This window comes from Microtus pennsylvanicus, chromosome 4 (genome assembly GCF_037038515.1).
Source record: "Microtus pennsylvanicus isolate mMicPen1 chromosome 4, mMicPen1.hap1, whole genome shotgun sequence".
NCBI classification, from domain to species: domain Eukaryota; kingdom Metazoa; phylum Chordata; class Mammalia; order Rodentia; family Cricetidae; genus Microtus; species Microtus pennsylvanicus.
The window spans coordinates 7728608-7748107 of record NC_134582.1 but is presented as its reverse complement, the minus strand read 5'-3'; the positions used below and the strand labels follow the sequence as shown (position 1 = coordinate 7748107).

General features: G+C 51.4%; 2 protein-coding genes across 12 annotated transcripts in view; one reads left to right on the top strand and one right to left on the bottom strand.

Annotated features, from left to right (window-relative positions):
* Slc66a2 (solute carrier family 66 member 2) overlaps positions 1–10675 on the top strand; it is a 39044-nt gene extending 28369 nt beyond the window's left edge. For 3 of the 4 annotated variants that reach the window (XM_075968191.1, XM_075968189.1, XM_075968190.1), the window contains 2 exons: positions 1837–2053; positions 9394–10675. In XM_075968191.1, the coding sequence (XP_075824306.1) occupies positions 1837–2053; positions 9394–9601 (425 nt within the window). In that variant the 3' untranslated portion in view covers positions 9602–10675. The remainder of the gene's footprint in view (positions 1–1836; positions 2054–9393) is intronic. The other variant, XM_075968192.1, reaches the window with a different exon arrangement.
* Positions 10676–12490: 1815 nt separating this feature from the next.
* The window catches only part of Kcng2 (potassium voltage-gated channel modifier subfamily G member 2), a 66982-nt gene continuing 59972 nt past the window's right edge, over positions 12491–19500 (bottom strand). For all 8 annotated transcript variants that reach the window (XM_075968185.1, XM_075968180.1, XM_075968182.1 and 5 more), the window contains one exon: positions 12491–14462. In XM_075968185.1, coding sequence (XP_075824300.1) covers positions 13683–14462 — 780 coding nt within the window. In that variant the 3' untranslated portion in view covers positions 12491–13682. The remainder of the gene's footprint in view (positions 14463–19500) is intronic.

The window sequence follows — 19500 nt, the reverse complement described above, 5'->3', positions numbered from 1 at the left end:
ACACACACACACACACACACACACACACACACACTTTAATGTGTACCACAGCAGCACAGGCTGTTTTCCTGTAGCAGAGGGAGATGGTGACCTGCTGATTCACCTACACAGTTCAGACGCAGACTGCAGAAATACTGATGCAGGGCAGGCCAGGCCTCTGAAAACCCCAGGGCTGCAGCTTTGCTGTGGTCTGCAAGTTACAATCAGTCCAGCTTTCAATTGCAAACAGGGACACCAGGTCCGTCATTTGCTAGCTGTTTTCCTTGTATTCAGTGGGCTGGGGTTCAGTGGGAGAGCATTTGCTTAGAATGGGTGAGGTCCCCAGGACAATGACAAAAATAGAAAAAATCCCATTCCTCATAAAAACAGCCATACGTCTCTTGGCCCCACCCACCTACGCCAGCTGGATGTGCCTGTCTTGGACTTGCCATCTAAGAACTAGATCAGACGTAGCCCTGCCACACTCTCTCTTAGAGGAGGTTTTCTCTTCTCATCTGAAGCTTCCCTGAAGCTATCACGGTCTCCAGGGCTCCAAGTATTCATCTGCTGAAGTGTCATTTAGTTCATTTGTGTGATTTCTTGTGACTATTCCACAGAATCTATCACCAAGCAAGAAGGGATATTGCTGTGGCCACCAAGTATATAGTAATAGTGTGATGGGCATTGACTGCATCCCTCCCACGGGCTAAAAACACCATAAGACTCATAGACTGATGCACTAACCCTTAGAACAGTCCCGGGAGGTGGGTGCCTTAACCCTTAGAACAGTCGCGGGAGGTGGGTGCCTTAACCCTTAGAACAGTCGCGGGAGGTGGGCGCCTTAACCCTTAGAACAGTCGCGGGAGGTGGGTGCCTTAACCCTTAGAACAGTCGCGGGAGGTGGGCGCCTTAACCCTTAGAACAGTCGCGGGAGGTGGGTGCATTAACCCTTAGAACAGTCCCGGGAGATGGGTGTATTAACCCTTAGAACAGTCCCAGGAGGTGGGTGTATTAACCCTTAGAACAGTCCTGGGAGGTGGGTGTATTAACCCTTAGAACAGTCCCGGGAGATGGGTGTATTAACCCTTAGAACAGTCGCGGGAGGTGGGTGTATTAACCCTTAGAACAGTCCTGGGAGGTGGGTGTATTAACCCTTAGGACAGTCCCAGGAGGTGGGTGCGTTTAACCCTTAGGACAGTCCCAGGAGGAGGTGGGTGCGTTTAACCCTTAAAACAGTCCCAGGAGGAGGTGGGTGTCTTAACCCTTAGAACAGTAATGGGAGGTGGGTGCGTTTAACCCTTAGAACAGTCCCGGGGGGTGGGTGCATTACCCCGAGTGGATGGAGACACAGGGTTAACCAAAGTTATAGAGGACAAAGCTGTAGTTCTAACCCAGGAATCAGATTCCAGAGGTTGTGGTACAATGTATAACGCTCCTTCCTAGAACTTGTGGGATTAAGTTAAAGGGCTTTAGTAGCCTCTCTGTTGACTTAACGTTGGTACCAAGAGTCTCTGGACCCTTGTTGGAATGCTCTCATCCCCCCACACTGACCTCAGCCTGCTTGCTTCCTCTCCATGCTGACTTTGACTTGCTCATGTCTCTAATCACACTGAATTTGAGCTATTCACATCTCCCCACCGGCTTTGACCCACTCAATTTTCCTCCCACGGTTTGTATTTTTTTTTCCACACTAACCTTGGATTGCTCCAACCCATTCATGTCTCCTCACTATATGTGTCAAGAGGTTCGACTCCTCACACTGACTTGACCTGCCCATGCCTTGGTATTTCTCTCCCCATAAGCTTCAGCTGGCTCACCCAACTGAGGCGTCTCTATCTCTCTCTCTCCCGCCCCCAGACTTTGACCCTCACCATTTCTGGCACTGGAGCAGTTTTGCAGACTACGTGCAGTGTGTCCTGGCCTTCACAGGCGTGGCAGGCTATATCACCTACCTGTCCATCGACTCGGTGTTGTTTGTGGAGACGCTGGGCTTCCTGGCTGTGCTGACCGAGGCCATGCTGGGTGTACCGCAGCTGTATCGAAACTACCGCCACCGCTCCACGGAGGGCATGAGGTAGGGGTTTTCCTGAGGAGGTTCCGACAGCACTCCTGGGGCCATTGAGCACTGGCAGCATGATGAAATCACCCTGCTTAAGCACACTGGGCCTTTGACTCTTATCTGAGAAGGTATGTTTAGATGGGGTAGGGGAGGGAAGCAGAGGCCCTCGTCTGTGGAGGCCATGGCCCATCAGAAGCTGCAGATCAGTCCCAGGATGAGGGATTGAGGAGTATGGTACCTATACAACTAGCTATGACAGGGCAGGTGACCTTACCAAAGGTGTTCCAGCTATGACTTTTTCACAGTGGGACTTGCCACAGTCCACCAAAGATACAGTGTTTGGAGAAGCGGTGCGGGGGGGGGGGGAGGATAAAGTTGTGCTATCATGATCGTATCTGGAGACATCTGTCTAACACAGGACAGTCCCCATAGAGCCCTGGAAAGGCTTGAAGGAAAGGGCATCTACTGAGTACAGATCAATGGGTGAGCTGGAGGGAAGAACCCAGTCATGTGTTTAATTTGGCACCATCCCCGAGGAACCCATGGAACTTCACACTGAGACCCTTTAACTTCTCAGAGATCCAATCCACTTCTGAGACTCTATCCTGCTTCTACCTGAGACCCTGTCCCCTCCTCACCAAGGTCACCCCACCTCTTGTGGAAGACCCTCAGAGGCCCCCTTCTCTGAGGGTTCTTTGCACTCTTGTGCATAGCGGTGGTATTTTGATGTCAGAGGAATCATAGCCTCCTGTCTTGTTGTGTAAACCACATCCTGGAAAGAAGGGACAGTTCTGAGGCTTGGGGTTGTGCCAGATGCCAGATTTCGGATTTCAGTAGCTCTCTGAGGTTCTTTTTATTGGATGCAGGACTGCAAGTCCGAAGCTTGTGTGCATGCGTGGAGTGTAGGTCCATGTGTGAGATGTATGTTCAGGTATAGAGTGCAGTGCAGTGTGGTTCAAGGCAAGGGACGTTAGTGCCACTAAAGCTCTAACATGATACACACACGAGCAGGGCAGAGTTAGGGTGACAGTTGTGACCACAGTGGATCAAGTTTCCCAAGTGAGGACGGATGGAGCCCTGAATTGAGTCTGGATGGTTTTTTTACATCTGTGGAGGCTGAAGCTATGAGGATCCCAAAGCTCTGGTTTGGAGCTGGTAGATGTACAGGTAGAACTCCAACTCGGAGTCCATGTTAATTCAGAGCACGGAGGAAAGACACGGGTGACTTCTGGAGATCACTAACTCTTTGCTATTGCTGTTCCGAAACGTGAGTGCTGGGTGACCCTTACCTAGCTGAGAGCAGAGGTGTTTTAGAGAAGGTGTCCTAAGGCCAAGGAGGAGCCAGTGTTTGGAGATATGGGGCTCGCTGCTAATGTATCCTCTCGGGGCAGGGTGCTTGCTGCCTTGGGGCAGAGTCACAGAGGCACTTGCCGGCCAAGCTTCCATTACTGCTGGGGTGGATGCTGTTGTTAGGATTGCCCCAGGAATCCTAGTTGGGGACATGTCAGGCTCCACCATGTCCTCACCTTCTCCAGAAGGAGGGCCGGGCTACCCCAGATCAGGTCCCCCCATGTCCTCACCTCTAGATGGAGTGCTGGACTACCTAAGATCTTGGGGTTGTGACTCTTGAAACCACAGGAAGTGCAATTTCAAATAAATTTGATGGGGTGTGGGTGCTTCTTGTGCTGGATTGAAATGTTGTGTTTAATACATGTGCACACACGTAAACACTTAAACACACCTGGAAACTAAAGGCTGCTGACAGGTGGTGATACAACCGGGTAGGTTTTATCACTTTCCTCTAAGGAACTGCATACCCCATTGCACCATCATGTAGGTACACATGTATGTATGTACACAGCCCAATAGGCACATATACAGAGTTCCTACCTCGGAGCTACTGCTCGAGATATATTTGAGTAATATCCCTCTTGAAAAACATTAGCTGGCTGTGGATTTGGAGCCTGTGATGAATGATGTTACATTTGGAATGACTTTACTAATTAATGCAGCAAACCCCTACAAGGCTGATCCTGGGGGTATTTGCATTCTCCTTCCTCCAGGTTTTTACTAGATTTGAAGACTGTTCCCTAACAAGTAATTACTGGAGCACAGGGGTGGGTGTGAAAGATAAGAGGGAGGCAAGCGTGTGGCAGCCTTCAGCAGCACGGAACAGGAAGGAGTAGCTGGGGAAGGCACTGGGAGTGCGGAATGGGGAGGGAGAGGCATTGCAGAGTCTGAAGAATCCAGCAGGGAAGGTGCTCAGAGGCAGGGCTCACATGAGTGAGTCCTGGAGGCCACGTGAGAACGGAATGAGAAGGAGGAGGTGGGCGGATTTAGATCGTGGGCAGTTAAAAAGGAGGCTGAGGGACAGGCCCCTGGACCGTGCCACCAGGCCACTCTGCAGGATCCAGCTGGGACTCTGGGCTCTCTTGCTATAGTGAGATGCTCCCAGAAACTGGGTTTTGCTTAACCGGTCCCACAGATCTAGCCTTGGTCCCCTGAGCAGGCCCCTTGCGTTTCTATAGCCTTTTGGGAAAGTCAGCTTGCTGCTTCTGGGCCGTGTCCTTGTCATTACCAGACCTCTGTAATCAGCCTGCTCTGTTTGCTTAGCTCTGTAAGAAGAAGCACGGGCCCTTAGTGCCCACAGCAGGAAGACCAGGTACCACCCACTGGAGCATACCGTGCATATACCACAAGTTGCTTGCTTGCCGAGTACCTTCTGGTGCATGTCAGTGCAGGCACGGGCTCTGGTAGCCAGCACCGTGTTCTAATTTTGGAACAGTCTCTTTACCAAAAAGGCTGAGCAACTCGAACTCATTAGCAGCCATGCCCACCCGACCCAGACTCCTCCACACCACTCACCTGTGTCCTGTCTTTCCTGATTGGCCTGCTCTCGTCATTACACACCTGTAGAATCACATAGTGTGTGGCGGTCTGTGTCTGGCGTGAGCTTCATTCCTGTCCATGACTTCATTTTGTGGATGGACCAGGTGTCTGCCTGTTTTCAGTTGGCGGACGCTATGACTCATGCTCTCCTGACTTGTACAGGTTTCCCTGCGTACATACTATGTTTCCCTTCATTGAGAAAGCATGGAGGCATAGAATGGGTCTCGTGATGGGTTAGCATGTGATCGTCTGTGGAACCGCCAGCCTGTTTTCCAGAGAGACACATTTTCATGTTCCACCAGCTGTGTGGGGAGAGGGGCGTGCCGGTCCCTCCTAGGTCTTCTAGTTTGTTCTTTTTTTCCCAGCATCCTTGTGGGTGTGAAGTGCTTGGCTCACCGTGGTTTGGTCTGCCTTTCACTGACAAATGATGGTGAACATCTTGTAGCCCTAGCTATGTCTCTGAAGAAGTCTCTCCGGGGTCCCAATGTGTATTCATAGTGTTTTATTACTGAACTGTAAGAACTAAAACATTCTGTGGTATTAAAATCATATCACATATATGATTTATAAATATTTCTCTTATATCCTACTCTGGCTTATGTGCCTACTTTTTCAGGGTTGTCTATTGTGATGCCCAAGTTTCAACTCTAGGGGATGGGAGTGGCTTAGTTGGTAGAGTGCTGGCCTAGCATGCCCTGGAGGTTTGATCCTCAGTACCACACAAGCTAGGCGTGGGGCACACACCTATAAACCCAGCATTAGGAGGCGGAGGCAAGAGGATTATGAATTCAAGGTCATCCCCAGCTATGTTAGGATTGTAAGGCCGGTCTGGGAGACTTAAGACCCTGTCAGCTTTGATGGAGTGTGTTTGCGTTTTCTTTTATTGCTTTTGCTTTTGGTGTCTCATCTAAGAGAACTTTGTCTGACCCAGGGTTACAAATACCTCCAAGGGGACATGAGTTGGGTGGGTGTCAGCCCTGGGGGAGCTTTTGTAGGTGGTGGCGGTGGCGGCGGCGGCTTAGTCCTGGACTGAGGTCAGCATGGTCAGCGTGTCAGTGGGCTGACGCTGCGAGGCAAGGCGAGCAGGTGCAACAGTTGGTTTTACTGTCCTGGGTGCCAAAGAGAGGCACCCCTGTCGGCTGCCCAGGGCAAAGATGAGGTGAGGAGGTATTTTAAGAGCAGTGATCTGGCAGCCTGGTTCGGAAGAAAAATGCTGGAGCCAGGAATGAGGTAATGAGAGCCTAGATTAAAACAGTGGGGGAGGACAGTCGGGTCGGGCCAAGAGGCCCATTGGAGAGAGAGCAGTCAGCCCTGGGCAGAGAGGGAGCGAAGAGGGAGCTGGAGCCATGGCTAGGCCTCCCTATGGTCTTGATCTCCCTCCCTCCGCTCCCTGATCTTGAAGTTGAAAATCGAGGCCTCTGGGATGACAGCCTACTCCACACCCACGCTGGCTCCCCTGCAAGGCTCTCTGCCTGGGAAAGCGGATATCCTGTACCCTGGGTAGCTTTTGGTGAGATCCCAGGCCAGCTGTTTCCTCCATCCAAGGATGAGAGATGGACTTCTTGGGGTGTGATATACTTTTATACCCTGCCCCCATCATTTTCCTAGACTGCCGTTGGGCTTTTTCTCTCTTCCTTTCTCCCCTTCTCCGCTTTGAGACAGGATCTCTCTATGTAGTCCTAGAACTTGTTAAGTGAACTAGTCTGGCCTTGAACTCATAGAGATCCTCTTGCCTCAGCCTCCTAAGTATTGGAATTAAAGGCATACACACACCATCATGCCTGGCCTATTCAACACTGGATCTACCTGCCTTAATCTCTTGAGTACTGGGATTTCAGGGGCAGTGCCCACTCTTTGCACGTAAAGATTACCACTGATGTAAAGGATTGGGGAGCTCCTGCATGGAGAAAAGCTGGTGTCCATTGCCCCAGAACAAACAAAGCATTAACAGTCCCAGGAAATTGACCGTGAATCTGCCCTGTGTACAGTGGCCCTGTAGCTTTTCCTGTGTAGACCGTGGTCTCCTTCCCCCCTGCTACTCTCTGAGCCATTCAGAGCATGTCAAAACCTCAGCATGATTAGATTGTCCCAGGACCAGAATGCTGCTGGCGTCAGCAGCAAGCTGTCTTTCCTGGAGGATAGAGACCATCTGAAGGAAGGATCCAGGCGGCTAAGAATATCCCTGTCACTGGGCAGTGCCATGCTCCAGCAATTACCTCATGTCTCCGCTTGGTGTTACAGACACAACTATGTGCTTGGGGCCAATGGGATCTTAATAGTGAGGGCAGCTGGGCAGGTGGCCTGGGCAGGGACAGATGGTCTGGGGCTAAGGGCTACAGCTGTATATCCTGGGCTGCGACCTGTCTCAGAGTCCTGTGCTGCTGGACTTTGGAGTTGAGCCCAAGGGATCCCAACCTACTTAGTATGTGACATTGGGCGAATTATTTAAGCCCCATCTTTCTGTGTCTAAGTGGGTCACACAGGTCCCATGCATGTTTGGTCCCAGCTCGTGCTCACCATGCATCTGTGACTCTGAGGAGCAGGTTGGCCACCTTTGCTGTAGGCTCTTCTTAATTGACGTTGGTTTGCAGAAGACCGCATGAGTCACAGCTGGTTCCAGTTTCCTTCTAGGCCACAACATGTCCCTTGTACAGCCCAGGGACATGTGCCATTGGCTTTAAGACTGAATCCTGAGAGTTCAGCACCTGCTTTCAGCTTGGGATACATGACTGTCCAGGCATTTCCTGTGGGGCCTGGACAGGGGTGACTGTCCCAGAAGCCTCTGGAAGTTTGGCAAGTCTGTCTGTTATAGGGGGATCCTGGCCTCTGAGAGATGCCTCCTGCCTAAGCAGGGGAGTGACCCCAACACTCCCATGCTCTGTTCCTCTGTTGAGGGACTGCAGCTGAGGTGTGAGGGTCTTGCTGCATCACCCATGCAACAAGACCCAGATATCATTCCCATCACCTGCTTCTATTACTCTGGGTATTCTGAACCCAACAGTTTGGCTTCACCCAGTTTTTAAAAAGTGACTTATTTTATTTTATGTGCATTGAGTGATGTTCTTGCTTACATGGATGTCTGTGTGAGAGTATCACATCCCCTAGAATTGCAGTTAACATAAGCTGCCATGTGGGTGCTGGGCATTGAACCTAGAAGAGCAGCCAGTGTTCTTAACTGCTGAGCCGTCGCTCCAGGCCCTGGCCTTACCTGACTTTAAAATGACAACAGAAAGCCTTACTACCACAGAAGATCCTATGGAAGTTGTCTCCTATTCATTTGGTGCTGTATGAGGGACATTGCCACTTGTCTGAGGGGTGAAATCTCGGGTTCCTGACCATGTCATACAGACTGACTTCAGCCACCTGCAGCCTCAGACTTGTCCAACCACATGAGAAACATTAGCCAATATTAACCTCCATATGGCCCTACATTAGCATACCTACCCATCAGGGGTCCTTTGGATTCTGTACGTGTGTGGTGTCTTCTCATAATTTGGTTTTCCAGTAATGCGGTGTGTTTGTTTTGAGACAAAGTCTTGTAGCTGAGGCTTATCTTGAACTCCTAATCCATCTGCCCCCACCATTCAAGTGCCACCACACCTGGGTATGCTTCCCCCTTTGTTTTCGGGCATCTGAGCTGCAGCACTGGGATTGGCAGAAAGAGATAGCCATTTCAGGAAGGAGTAAGCTGGTGTCCCCAAGAGGACAGGAAGCTGGCATACTGCAGAGCCATGGCCAACGAAAGTGGTTGTGCCTAGCTTGTGGGATGTCTCCTCTGCATAGTATATTAGGGGTCTTGCAGCTGTAAGCACCAATCAGCTGTTTGCCTGGGGGCACCAGCTGCAGCCTGCACACTTGGACTGCCTGTGGTTTAAGTTAGTGCCACAGGTTCAGCTGCCAGGGAAGCTGGGTTTGTTTGCAACTATTATACAGCAAAAACAGTTACGTTTTATCTGTATTATCTAATGCCATGGGAAGACAAGGGACGTGTGGGACAATAGTGGTCGTTTCTGTTTCTCTAATGGAAGAGTCTCTTGAGAGAAGGCCCCAGGGCAGCTGCCTTATACTTTGTGTCCTGCCTCTGCCTTCACCGTCCCCCTACATCCGTAGCACCCAGTATGGAAACCTACTGGGCCAGGCTAAAGACCCCTGAGGTCCTGGCCTCCCTGGGTACCAGCCTTTATTGCTCTCTGTGATTAAGCCATTCTGAAGGCCTGGCCAGAGCTATGGTATGATCCATGGGGGGGTCAGAACACCCATGTCCTAGTGTGAGGTAGATTGTCCTCTCTCTCTGGGACCAGGGAAGAGTGCAAGGTGGTAGGGTGGACAGGCTTGGGTCAGGGGATCCCACCTCCTTGTGTGGTTCCCATTTCCTAATGTGCCCTAATCGTTTGGGTCACACAGCTGACCTCTATATATGTCCCTGTTCTTGGGTCAACACTGACTGCCCCTTTCTATTCTTACAGCCTGAAGATGGTGCTCATGTGGACGAGTGGTGACACCTTCAAGACAGCCTACTTCCTGCTCAACGGCGCACCTCTGCAGTTCTCAGTCTGTGGTCTGCTTCAGGTCATGGTGGACCTGGCTATCCTGGGGCAGGCCTATGCCTTTGCTCACCATCCCCAGAAGCCCGCCCCCCATGCGGTACACCCTGCCAGTGCCAAGGCTCTCTGAGGCATCTGAGGAAGACAAGGACATGTGACCAATCAGCCGTGGGTGCTGAGTGCCAACCTATGCTTCCGCATTAGGGAGGCTGGCCCTGTGCACTCCACAGATGAACAGGCCAGGTGTGGGCAGAGATATGAAGTTGAGTGCTTGTCCCCATAGTCTTCAGGTGGGGGACTCGGGGACAGTGGAGCTAGGGCTGGCTCTGGGGTGTTTTCAAGGTGATGGAAAAGGGAGGTGTCTTTCCCTACCTCCTTCAGACAAACACTGGCCTGACCCTGAAAGAGATTCATGCAGCCGAGCAAGATGGCAGGCACAGCAACCCGCTGAGTCCCTTCCTCTCAGCCAGTTTCCTTCAGCAAGCCTCGTCTCCTAGCAGGGCTTGGGGCGTGCTAGACAGTGTGCGGTCATAGCTGCTGGTGGCTTGTCTGTCCTCAAGCCCTGTTCTGCCCTTGTGTGCCACAGGTGCGTCTGCTGCACCCTGTGGAGATGGAAGTCACTGGCCTGATACTGGTCACTGTATTTTGCCCCTCTCTTTGCTCACCATGAGATCATGTATGCTTGGCAGCCCTGTGCTGACCTGGCTGGCTCCTGGGTCCAGAATGTTCTAGATGCTTCTGCATAACAGTTTCTTCTCTTCTGCTGGGCAGAAGGTCTTTTTGTGCACACAGTGATGCCATCCATCCACAGCACATTAGCTCTGATGGTCGTGGTGGCTCACCAGATGGCTGGAGAGGCCACACTGTGCATCTTCAAGCTTCCCTCAGATAGTCTAAGTGTGTGAGCAAGATTCTTGCTTACTCCCTGGCTTGTAAGATGTTTATTTAAAAAAAAATGAAGGGGGCCGGGCGGTGGTGGTACACGCCTTTAATCCCAGCACTTGGGAGGCAAAGGCAGGAGGATCTCTGTGAGTTCGAGGCCAGCCTGGTCTACAAAGGGAGTTCCAGGACAGGCTCCAAAGCTACAGAGAAACCCTGTCTCGAAAAAACAAAAAACAAAAAAAAATGAAGGGGGATGTCTGTAGTGGTAATTGCCTCCAAAGTAAATGCCATCGGTTGCAGGCCCAGCTGCTGAATGAACATACTCCGTGTGGTGTCTCTTAAGTCAATAAATCGTATGTGGTAGGGAGGATGGAATCGCAGCAGACGCACAAGGCAGGAGGGGTGGGAGATGTAGGGTAGTGGGTGGTGGTACCACCAATTTGTGTAGAAGGGTGACAGGCACTAATTTGGGGGGCGGGTGCTGGTACAGGGTTGCACTGGGTTGAAGGACTCGAGGCCCTTAGTCCATGCATGACTGGGTGGATGAGGGCATCAGTCTGGCATGTAAGGATGTGGACTTGTGTGATGAAATGGACTCACATTGCCCTCCAGGAAACTAGCAGAGGGTTCCAGGTAACCCAAAGATGTACAGTCATGGCTGGGATTATGCTTTTCCAAGCTGTGGAAGTAGAAGGTTTGGGGGCCCACTCTGGACCAACAGTGAGGAAAGAGAAGCTCAGGAGTGAGGCACTGCCTGGGCTTGCTTCTGTTCTCTAGCCTGGTAGGGTACCGGTAGACTTTGGGGTTATTGCCTGCATGGCGGAGGCTACACCTCACCACAATTCTGCGCACACAAGCCCAGCTGGCTCTTGGGGTATGAGAAAGACCTGCTTTCTGCAGCCCCATCATTGCTGTGGTTGTGGTCACTGTAAGGATCACAGGCACCGAGGATGCAGCCAATGCACGGTGGTGTCTTGCCGAGTGTTTCCATATGGACTTCATCTACGTCCCAATGGTTGGAATCTGGGGAATACGTGTTCTCTGAAACCAAACAGGAAGCTGAGGCCACAGCATGCTCAGCTCTCTATCCTTCTGGGAAGTTCTTCAGGAAGTGGAGGAGTCTTCCTGGGTCTCTCTAGGCAGAGAAGCCCAGAGCCAGGTGGTTTGCTAGCTCAAAGGAATGTGTCCTTCCCTGCCCACCATTCTCGACAGAGCTGGCTATCACCCCATACCATATGGTAATTCAAGGTGGCTTCTGACGCCCCTGGTTGAGATTCCTGTTGGCTACTGGCCAGAACGACAGTGGATCCCATGCTCATTCCTCATGGCTTCCCTGACTTCCAGGGGACCGCAACCTGAAGTTTCCTTTTGGGGTCTTCATGGAGGAAGTCAATGTCTCTGTGTAGCAGAAGTCCATACTGTCCCTGGAGAAGAGATCCATCTTGAATGCCAGCCTGGTACAGGAGGTTCCCTTCTGGCTAGATCTCTGTCTACTGGTACCAGAATCCCTGTTGGGACCTAAGCAAGCCCAAAGCCATTGCTACAGGAAGGGCAGTTCACCTTGGAAGCCCCAGACCCGCCTCCAGTGTGTGTTCAAGGTCCACCCACGTTGCTACAGGTGCTAGGGAGGCAGGCCTGAGCCCAAGGTCCACTGGGTAGCTTCTAGCTCTACCCCCTCTTGGAGGAAGCTCTGGCCTTTCCACTCCTTGCATTTCCCCAGTTGCTTCAAAGGTGTCTTAAAAAACTCTGTTAGCTTTGGCCATGGTAGATGTGGGCCTATTAGCAAGAAGAGACTCTGTTCTGTAGAGGGCTGCAACCACGGACTCGGCAAACCCCATGATAGGCTCCAGGTTTCAGCCAGGCTTGGCCAGCCCCATCCTGAGCAGCTCTTTTCTCCATCTGAAAGCTGAGCATCCTTTTTGTCTCAAGGAGATTGTCCAAAGATTCCAGAGAAGCAGGAGAAGGTTGCCTTGTGTGGGTCACGGGCCTCCATCTCTTCCTTGGCTGTGGAGGGTTGCTACTGGCAAGACCAAGTTACCAGTTTGCTTCCCAGGCCTCTTATCTCTCATACCCAGTGCCTTGACAGGTGAAGTCCATCTGTGTGCATGTCTGCTACCCCCTGCCACCCCTCCCCCACGTCATAGGAAACCAACCCCCCTTTTAGCTCTAGGAACCCCAGGCTCAGTGTGGATCCCACAGAACATAAATGATACCCGACTGAGAGGAACTCAGCTTTCTGCTGTGAGGAAGGGCGAGCAACTTTTTATTTGGTTGCAGTAGATTCTTGCAAAGTACAAGGGCCCCCAAGCGGGCCTGTACTGAGCTCATGTAGGGGCCTTGCTGGAAGCTACTTACTATGCAGTAGGCAGTGAGGATGACCTGAAGACAGAGGATCTTCCCTCCTGATGGAGGAGGTCTATCTCAGGTATGGAGTGTGTGTGGTGCGGGTGGGGAATGTTGGTGAACACCTGATCCTCCTGCCTCCACTTCCCAAGTGTGATTACAGGCAAGTGTGGGCTTGTTGGAAAGAGTGAAGCAAGTTCCATTTTCCTCACCTCCACGGAGCAGAGAAAGGCCATGCTTCCTTGGTCTATCAGTGTCCCAGCAAGAGCCTCCTAGGGGTGTCCTCACCATCTCCTCGAACTGCCCCTGTACCCCACTATACCTGTCACCCGGGTTTTTGCTCTCACTTGAGGGAAACATTCCAATAGAAGAGAACATGCCCTGGAGACAGATAGCCTTCCCACAGGCTAGCTGGGATGGCAGGGAAAGGGTTAAAAGGCCACGCAACCTGATCACCTGATTGAGATGGTGTGGAGGAAGAGCGCTGAGATTTCTCTTCTCTCTGCAAAAGAGCAGTTAGGCAGAACTGGGGGCTAAGTACCTCGTCAAACCTCTGCCCCATCACTTGGCAGGTGATGGGGACATGGGCCGTGTGGGGTGTCCTTTACATGGGATAGTGCCCACTGAGGGTCACAAGGTAGATGTCACCCTCTGTTGGGGGGGGGGGTGCGCTGCCCTAGATTAGGAGCGGGCAGGGAAGGGGCAAAAGTTAGAGTGTCTGGCATTTGCTTCAGGCTTGGATTTTCTGGGACTCAATTATTTTTAATTAGCCATAGAAAATTTAAAACTGGAGGGAAAATAAAAAGCAGAGAAAGACCAGGCTGCTATATCCTCCAGGCTACGCGAAGCTCGGGGTTGCTTGGGGTGCCAGGCCGGCTGCAACGACATGCCAGACCAAGTTTGAGACTCCTGGGTCAGCAGACCCTTGGTATCTTCCGAGGCTTTGGACCCCCTTCCCTCCCAAGCTCTCAAGCAGAGCACTGGGTTCAGGGTCCCCTCCGGCTTGGTGAGCTCCCTGCTGTGCCTGCGCTCTCGGGGTCCTGTGAGTTGTCCTCGGTGGCGCTGGCCGAACGCGTGCTGTCATCGCGTGTGCTGTCCTCACGCAGGACCGGCTCAGGACTGGCCGCGCGCTGTTGCTGTTCCTTAAGCTCCGAGTAGGAGCGCGAGAAGGTGTGGAAGATGGAGGTGACCGGGAAGGCCATGAGTAGAATGCCGCTGAGGATGCTGCTCAGCGCCACCACCTGGCCGGGAAGGCTGCGCGGTACCATGTCTCCATAGCCCACGGTGGTCATGGAGATGACGGCCCACCAGTAGCTGGCGGGGACGCTGGAGAAGTCGCGGCGAGCGCCCAGCTCGCGCTCGGCCAGGTGCACGAGCGGCGCGAAGAGCGCCATGGCCACGCAGAGGAAGAGCAGCAGCAGTCCGAACTCGCGCGCGCAGCGGCGCACGGTGAGGCCCAGCGAGCGCAGTCCCAGCGAGTGGCGCGCCAGGCGCATCACGTAGAGTACGCGCAGCGCCCGCAGCAGCCGCAGCACCAGCCCCGCGCGCTCCAGCATCTTGCTGCCCGTGGGCCCTGCAGCCAGCCCCGCGAGCAGCGACACGTAGAAGGGCAGGATGGCCAGGATGTCGATGATGGCAAGCGGAGTCCGCAGGAAGGCGCACTTGCTTTCGGCCTGCAGAGAGCGCAGCAGGAACTCGAAGGAGAACCAGGCCACGCACACCGTCTCTAGCACAAACAGGTTGCGGCACTTCGAAGAGCACTCGCCCTGTGGAGGAGAGGGACATCCGGTTGGTGGACAGGTGGTGGCTACAAGGAAGTCAGTCAGGGACGCGGGATGTCACACAGACCCCGTGCCAGCGACATGTGGGAGTGGGAAATACAGACGGAAAAGCCCCCCGCCCCCCCCTTCTGAAGATTTAATTGACATCATTTCCGTACGTGGGGAATGAGCAGGGTGAGTCCGGGAAACTGGAAAGGCAGTTAAAACCTGGAACCGCTGACCTCTGAGCACTTTTGATCGGTGAGATGTCTACAAAAAGAGCTTTGGCATGAATAACCTAACGTTCCACTTTTGAACAACTGGGCAAAGGAGAGGAAAAGGAATCCCAGTGCGCCGAAAGAGGTAATAGAAATTAGAACGGGAGCACCAAAACAGAGGGCAGCGCTGAGAAGTCGATTCTTGAAAAGATCGAAATCGACACATTTCATACAACTAGAATGGGAAATGCAGGGTGGGACACTGCCACCAAGGAGGAAAAGGACAGAGGATACCCTGTGAATAGTGTGTCTGCGAGGTGGGTGATTTAGATGCAATGGGCAAATTCTAAAATGGCGAAGCAAAAACGAGTGTGGGAAGAAAAGAGGATCTGGACACACCTAGAGCAAGCCTGGAGACAGACAGAGGCTGGTAGATTAATTTAGCAGTCTGCCCACACAGAAATCAGGGGTCCAGGCGCCTGTACACAGCGTTCTCCAGCGTTCCAAGGGTTAAACACCAAGTCTTTACCATCCACGACAAGAGTGGAGGAAACACTGCCGAGTTCATTCTGTTGACCTTGGCACAAAACCCAGACACTGTGATCTTAAGAAAACTACAGAAACATAACTGTAAACAAGACCAGGCATGATGGTGCCCAGCTCTAACCTCAACACTTGGGAAGAAGAAGCAGGAGGATCAGGAGTTCAAGGCCATCCTCAACTATATATCGATCTTGAGGCCAGAGTAGGCTACATGAGACCATCTCAGAAACAAAAATGAGAACAGCAATGAGAGCTTGACGTGATAACAAACAGAACCCAGCAGCGGATAGAGGACTTAGGAAGCATGAAGGAAGGAGGGCCTTTGAGGTGGCTCAGCAGGTAAATGCGTTTGCCACCAAGATTGATGACATGAATTTAATTCCTAAGACCCATATGGTGGAAGGAGAGAACCAGTTTCTGCAAGTGAACCTTCACCTGTGGGTCATGGCACACACATGCCACCCCCCCATAAATAGATACATGTAATAAGAAAAAAAATACGATGGAGAAAGATTTTTGCTAAGGAAACAAGGTTGACTTAGCACCTGAAACTGATTAATATAATTTGTAATAATAGCATCGTTAAAAAGCAAGAGTAGAGCCAGGTGATAGTGGCACACACCTCTAATCCCAGCACTCGGGAGGCAGAGGCAGGCGGATCTCTGTTCGAAGTCAGCCAGGGCAACACAGAGAAACCATATCTCACCCCCCCTCACCCCTTCCAAGTAAGACCAGATAATCAGGTCTGCCCTTGGTACTCCGAGCAAAGGAGCTCTGAAGATTCAAGCTAGGGCAGTCAGACATAAATGAGTTAAAAATAAAAATAAATAAATCCAGTTTGGAAAGGAAGAAATGACATGACTTTGTGTATAGAAAAGCCCAAAGAATCCACTAAAATAAATGAACACAGTAAGGCTGAAACATTAATTCAGTAACATTGAAGGATATGAGATAAATATACAAAAGTCAACTTTATCTATACAAACTTTCAACAAATAACCAGAAAATGAAAAATTTTAAATCTTATTCACAATACCATGAAAGAAGGTATACACGCAGCACACACACACTCACATACAGACATACACTCTCACATACACACTCTCTCATACACACACACACACACACACACACACACACACACACACACACACACACATTTGGTGCCATGAGTTCTGAAGGACGGTCCACACAGTAAGAAAGAGTTTGCTGGTAACAGGTCAGTGAGAACATGGAGGAGCTGGAACTCATACACTGCCGATGGAGTACAGACTAGTCCAGTCACTCTGGAGAACATTCTGGCAGCTCCTCCGATGAACAGTTACCATCAGACTCCACAGTTCCATGTGTGGGTCTCCGCTGGAGAAAGCATGTCTCCAGAGAACTCGTACAGGACTTTACACCAGGAGGCAAAATAACCCAAATGTGATTCTCTGGGCTGTGGAGTAATCCTTTTGTACACCGTGAAGATTTGTCGCTGTGGTTGGTTTAATAAAGACACTGATTGACCAAGAGCTGAACAGGATAAAGTTAGGCAGGAGCCAAACTGAGAGTGATGGGAAGAAGGCAGAGTGGGACAGACGTCAGGAGATGAAGAGAAGGCAGGACGTGTAGAAAATGAGGTAACAAGCCATGGCCACATGGCAAAGCATAGATAGAAATATGGGTCAATTTAAATATGAGTTATCTAGTAACAAGCTATGGGTCGAGCATTTACAATTAAGTCTCTGCATCAGTTACTTGGGAGTGGCTTGTGGGACAGAAACTTCTGCCTACATCTATGAATGAAGATAAAAGAAAATGTCTGTTCATATGATGAACTATTCTGAATCATCAACGGACACCAGTGTAAGTGAACCCTGGAAATGTGACGTGAGAGAAGCCAGGAACAAAAGACATAATCGATGGTTCATTTGTATTAAAAGTTCAAGTTAAGGAAAGTGGACTAGTGGCCGCCAGGGGGTGGGGTTGAGGAGGCATGGTTAGGGGGACAAGGGGTTTGGGAGATACGGGGTTTGGGGGACACAGGGCTTCATTTATGGTCATGGAACTAATTCTGAAAACCATGGACTAGAAGATGCTTCAAATGTGTTAAATAAACAGTATGTGAATTGTACCTCAATATTTTTACTAGAAATAATCTCTAGGCAAACCTCAGTGCATGTGGCTAGCTGGGCTACAGAAAATAAGCAAATGGTTACAGGCAGAGGTTGGGTTGACATCTCACTGTTGGATACAACCTGGGCCTTAGAACTGCATTCATCAAACAGCCTAGAAGATGGTTATCTCGCTGGGAAATGGGGAAGACCTAGCGGGCCACACAGCCTCAAGGCTGCCATATTTTACCAGATTGTTTCTCACCCTACCACAGCCACCTTCAGCCCACAGGCCATCCCGGCTCAGAGCATTAGATTCTGTGCAATGGAATCTGCCACCAGGTCACCTCCACTATGGGGGACATATCCACAGTGATGCTTGCCCCACGTAGGCTCTTGGTTTCAGTCCCTACAAGCAGCCTCCGGGTCCTTGTGAGCATCTGGTGTCTGAGGTCCAGAGGACAGAGTGGTAAGGCCTGCAGCCTTCTGTCTCGAGTGGAACCTGCACTCAGAGGAGTCTGAGGCTTCAGTGGTCACCAGCAATGACGCCTGTGCACAGTGGGCCATGTGTGGGCGGGACACCCAGAGATGTGCAGGCCATCTTGTGTATGCAGGGTGGGACTCTGAACGATCACTAGTCTGAAAGGAATGCAGAGAGCCAGCATCCAAATTTCTCTGCTCAATTCTGCAAATCCTAGCTAGTTGCATGTAACTGGCCATCTGTGTCTAAGGGTACTGCGTGCAGAGTCCTTTGCCTTGTCCACTCCTGCAGTCATGGGCTGCTGGGACCCTCATCTTGACCTACAGATTAACCTGCATTGGCCTGCATCCTGCTGTGTGACTGGAGAGGCCATCCCTGGGCTCTCATTCCTGCTAATGTGGAGAGTGGTGGAGGCTGCATTCAGGCTGGGGAAAGAGTCCCGGCCCCAGTCCACAGTCTTAGCCACTGCTGCCTGCTGCTGCCAAAGTCCCTACTTCCGAGTCTAGCCTCAGCCTTGGGTCAAGGAAACTCCGATACATATTTCAGAAAGGACACTGGATGTTTACAGAGGTTTCCTGTCCATCTTTGTCTCAGTGTCCCCATCCCTGTGTTGCTTGGGTAGCTGTGACCAGGTCCCGCACACGGAATCTGAATTGAGCAGTTTGACTTCACGGACATTACCCTAAGGGCATGGCTGCTGTCACAGAGTGGGAACAAAGAAACCCTGTGACCCCTGGTGGGTCGAGAACCACAAAACAGGGAGTACCAGGGCCCAGAACATACCCACTATTGGCCTGTATGGGAGGGTATGGGAGAAAGACCCAGATGCGGCCACCCAGGGACCCAGCACAACCTCCCTGGCTAGAAATTACAGGGTAGAGCCAAGGATGGTGGTATCTTCAAGCCCGAGGTTAGTGTAAGGGAGCAGTTTCTGGAACTTTCAACCCAGAAGGCAGAGCCTGATTCATCATGATATGACGTATCCGCCCTACTTGGCCAAAAGCAGGTCAGGAATAGGATGCACTCATCCTCGATTGCCCCTGGAGAGCTTCCCCGTGAAATTTTATTTGACATCTGCAAGTACTTTTCCTCATTGGAGCTCTGATTGTTCTGCAAGCTGTAATGTCCCTGTGCAGTGTTAAGATGGGAAGGCCTGAGGGTTGGAAGGAGTTCTCACCACAGTCAAGAGTCCCTGGAGCAGCACACACGCACAGTGTCCAGGCGGAGGCAGCACGGGTAGCTTTGTGACCAGCACTTGCCACACTCCAGACTACCCAGGAGCTGCAGCCGTGTCCAGCTTCCATGAAGCAAATATAGCAACACAGGAAGTTCCAGATTCTAGATTCCTCTTTCTCTGGACCAACAGTGGCCACTAGGCTACAGTCCTACCCTTGATCTATCTCTAGAACCCTCTTCTTCCCTTCAAGGCTAGCTCCTTTCCGGGGAGACCAGGACAGAGCTCTGCACGAAGAAGCCAGGTCCTAGGCTGAGAAGGCCAGAAGTTTCTCGCTGAAGATGAATCTGGAAGTGACGGAAAGCTGTTTGCTCTGGTAAGAATAGATGGCCACATCTGGAAGGGTGAGCATAGATGTGTCTATTTTTAGGGCCTATTCATTTGTACACCAGGAAGAGACTCTTAGGGGACCAGGAAAGGGGACTTAGAAGAGCTGTGAGGATCCTGAGGGACTAGAGAGGCCTTGGAGCAT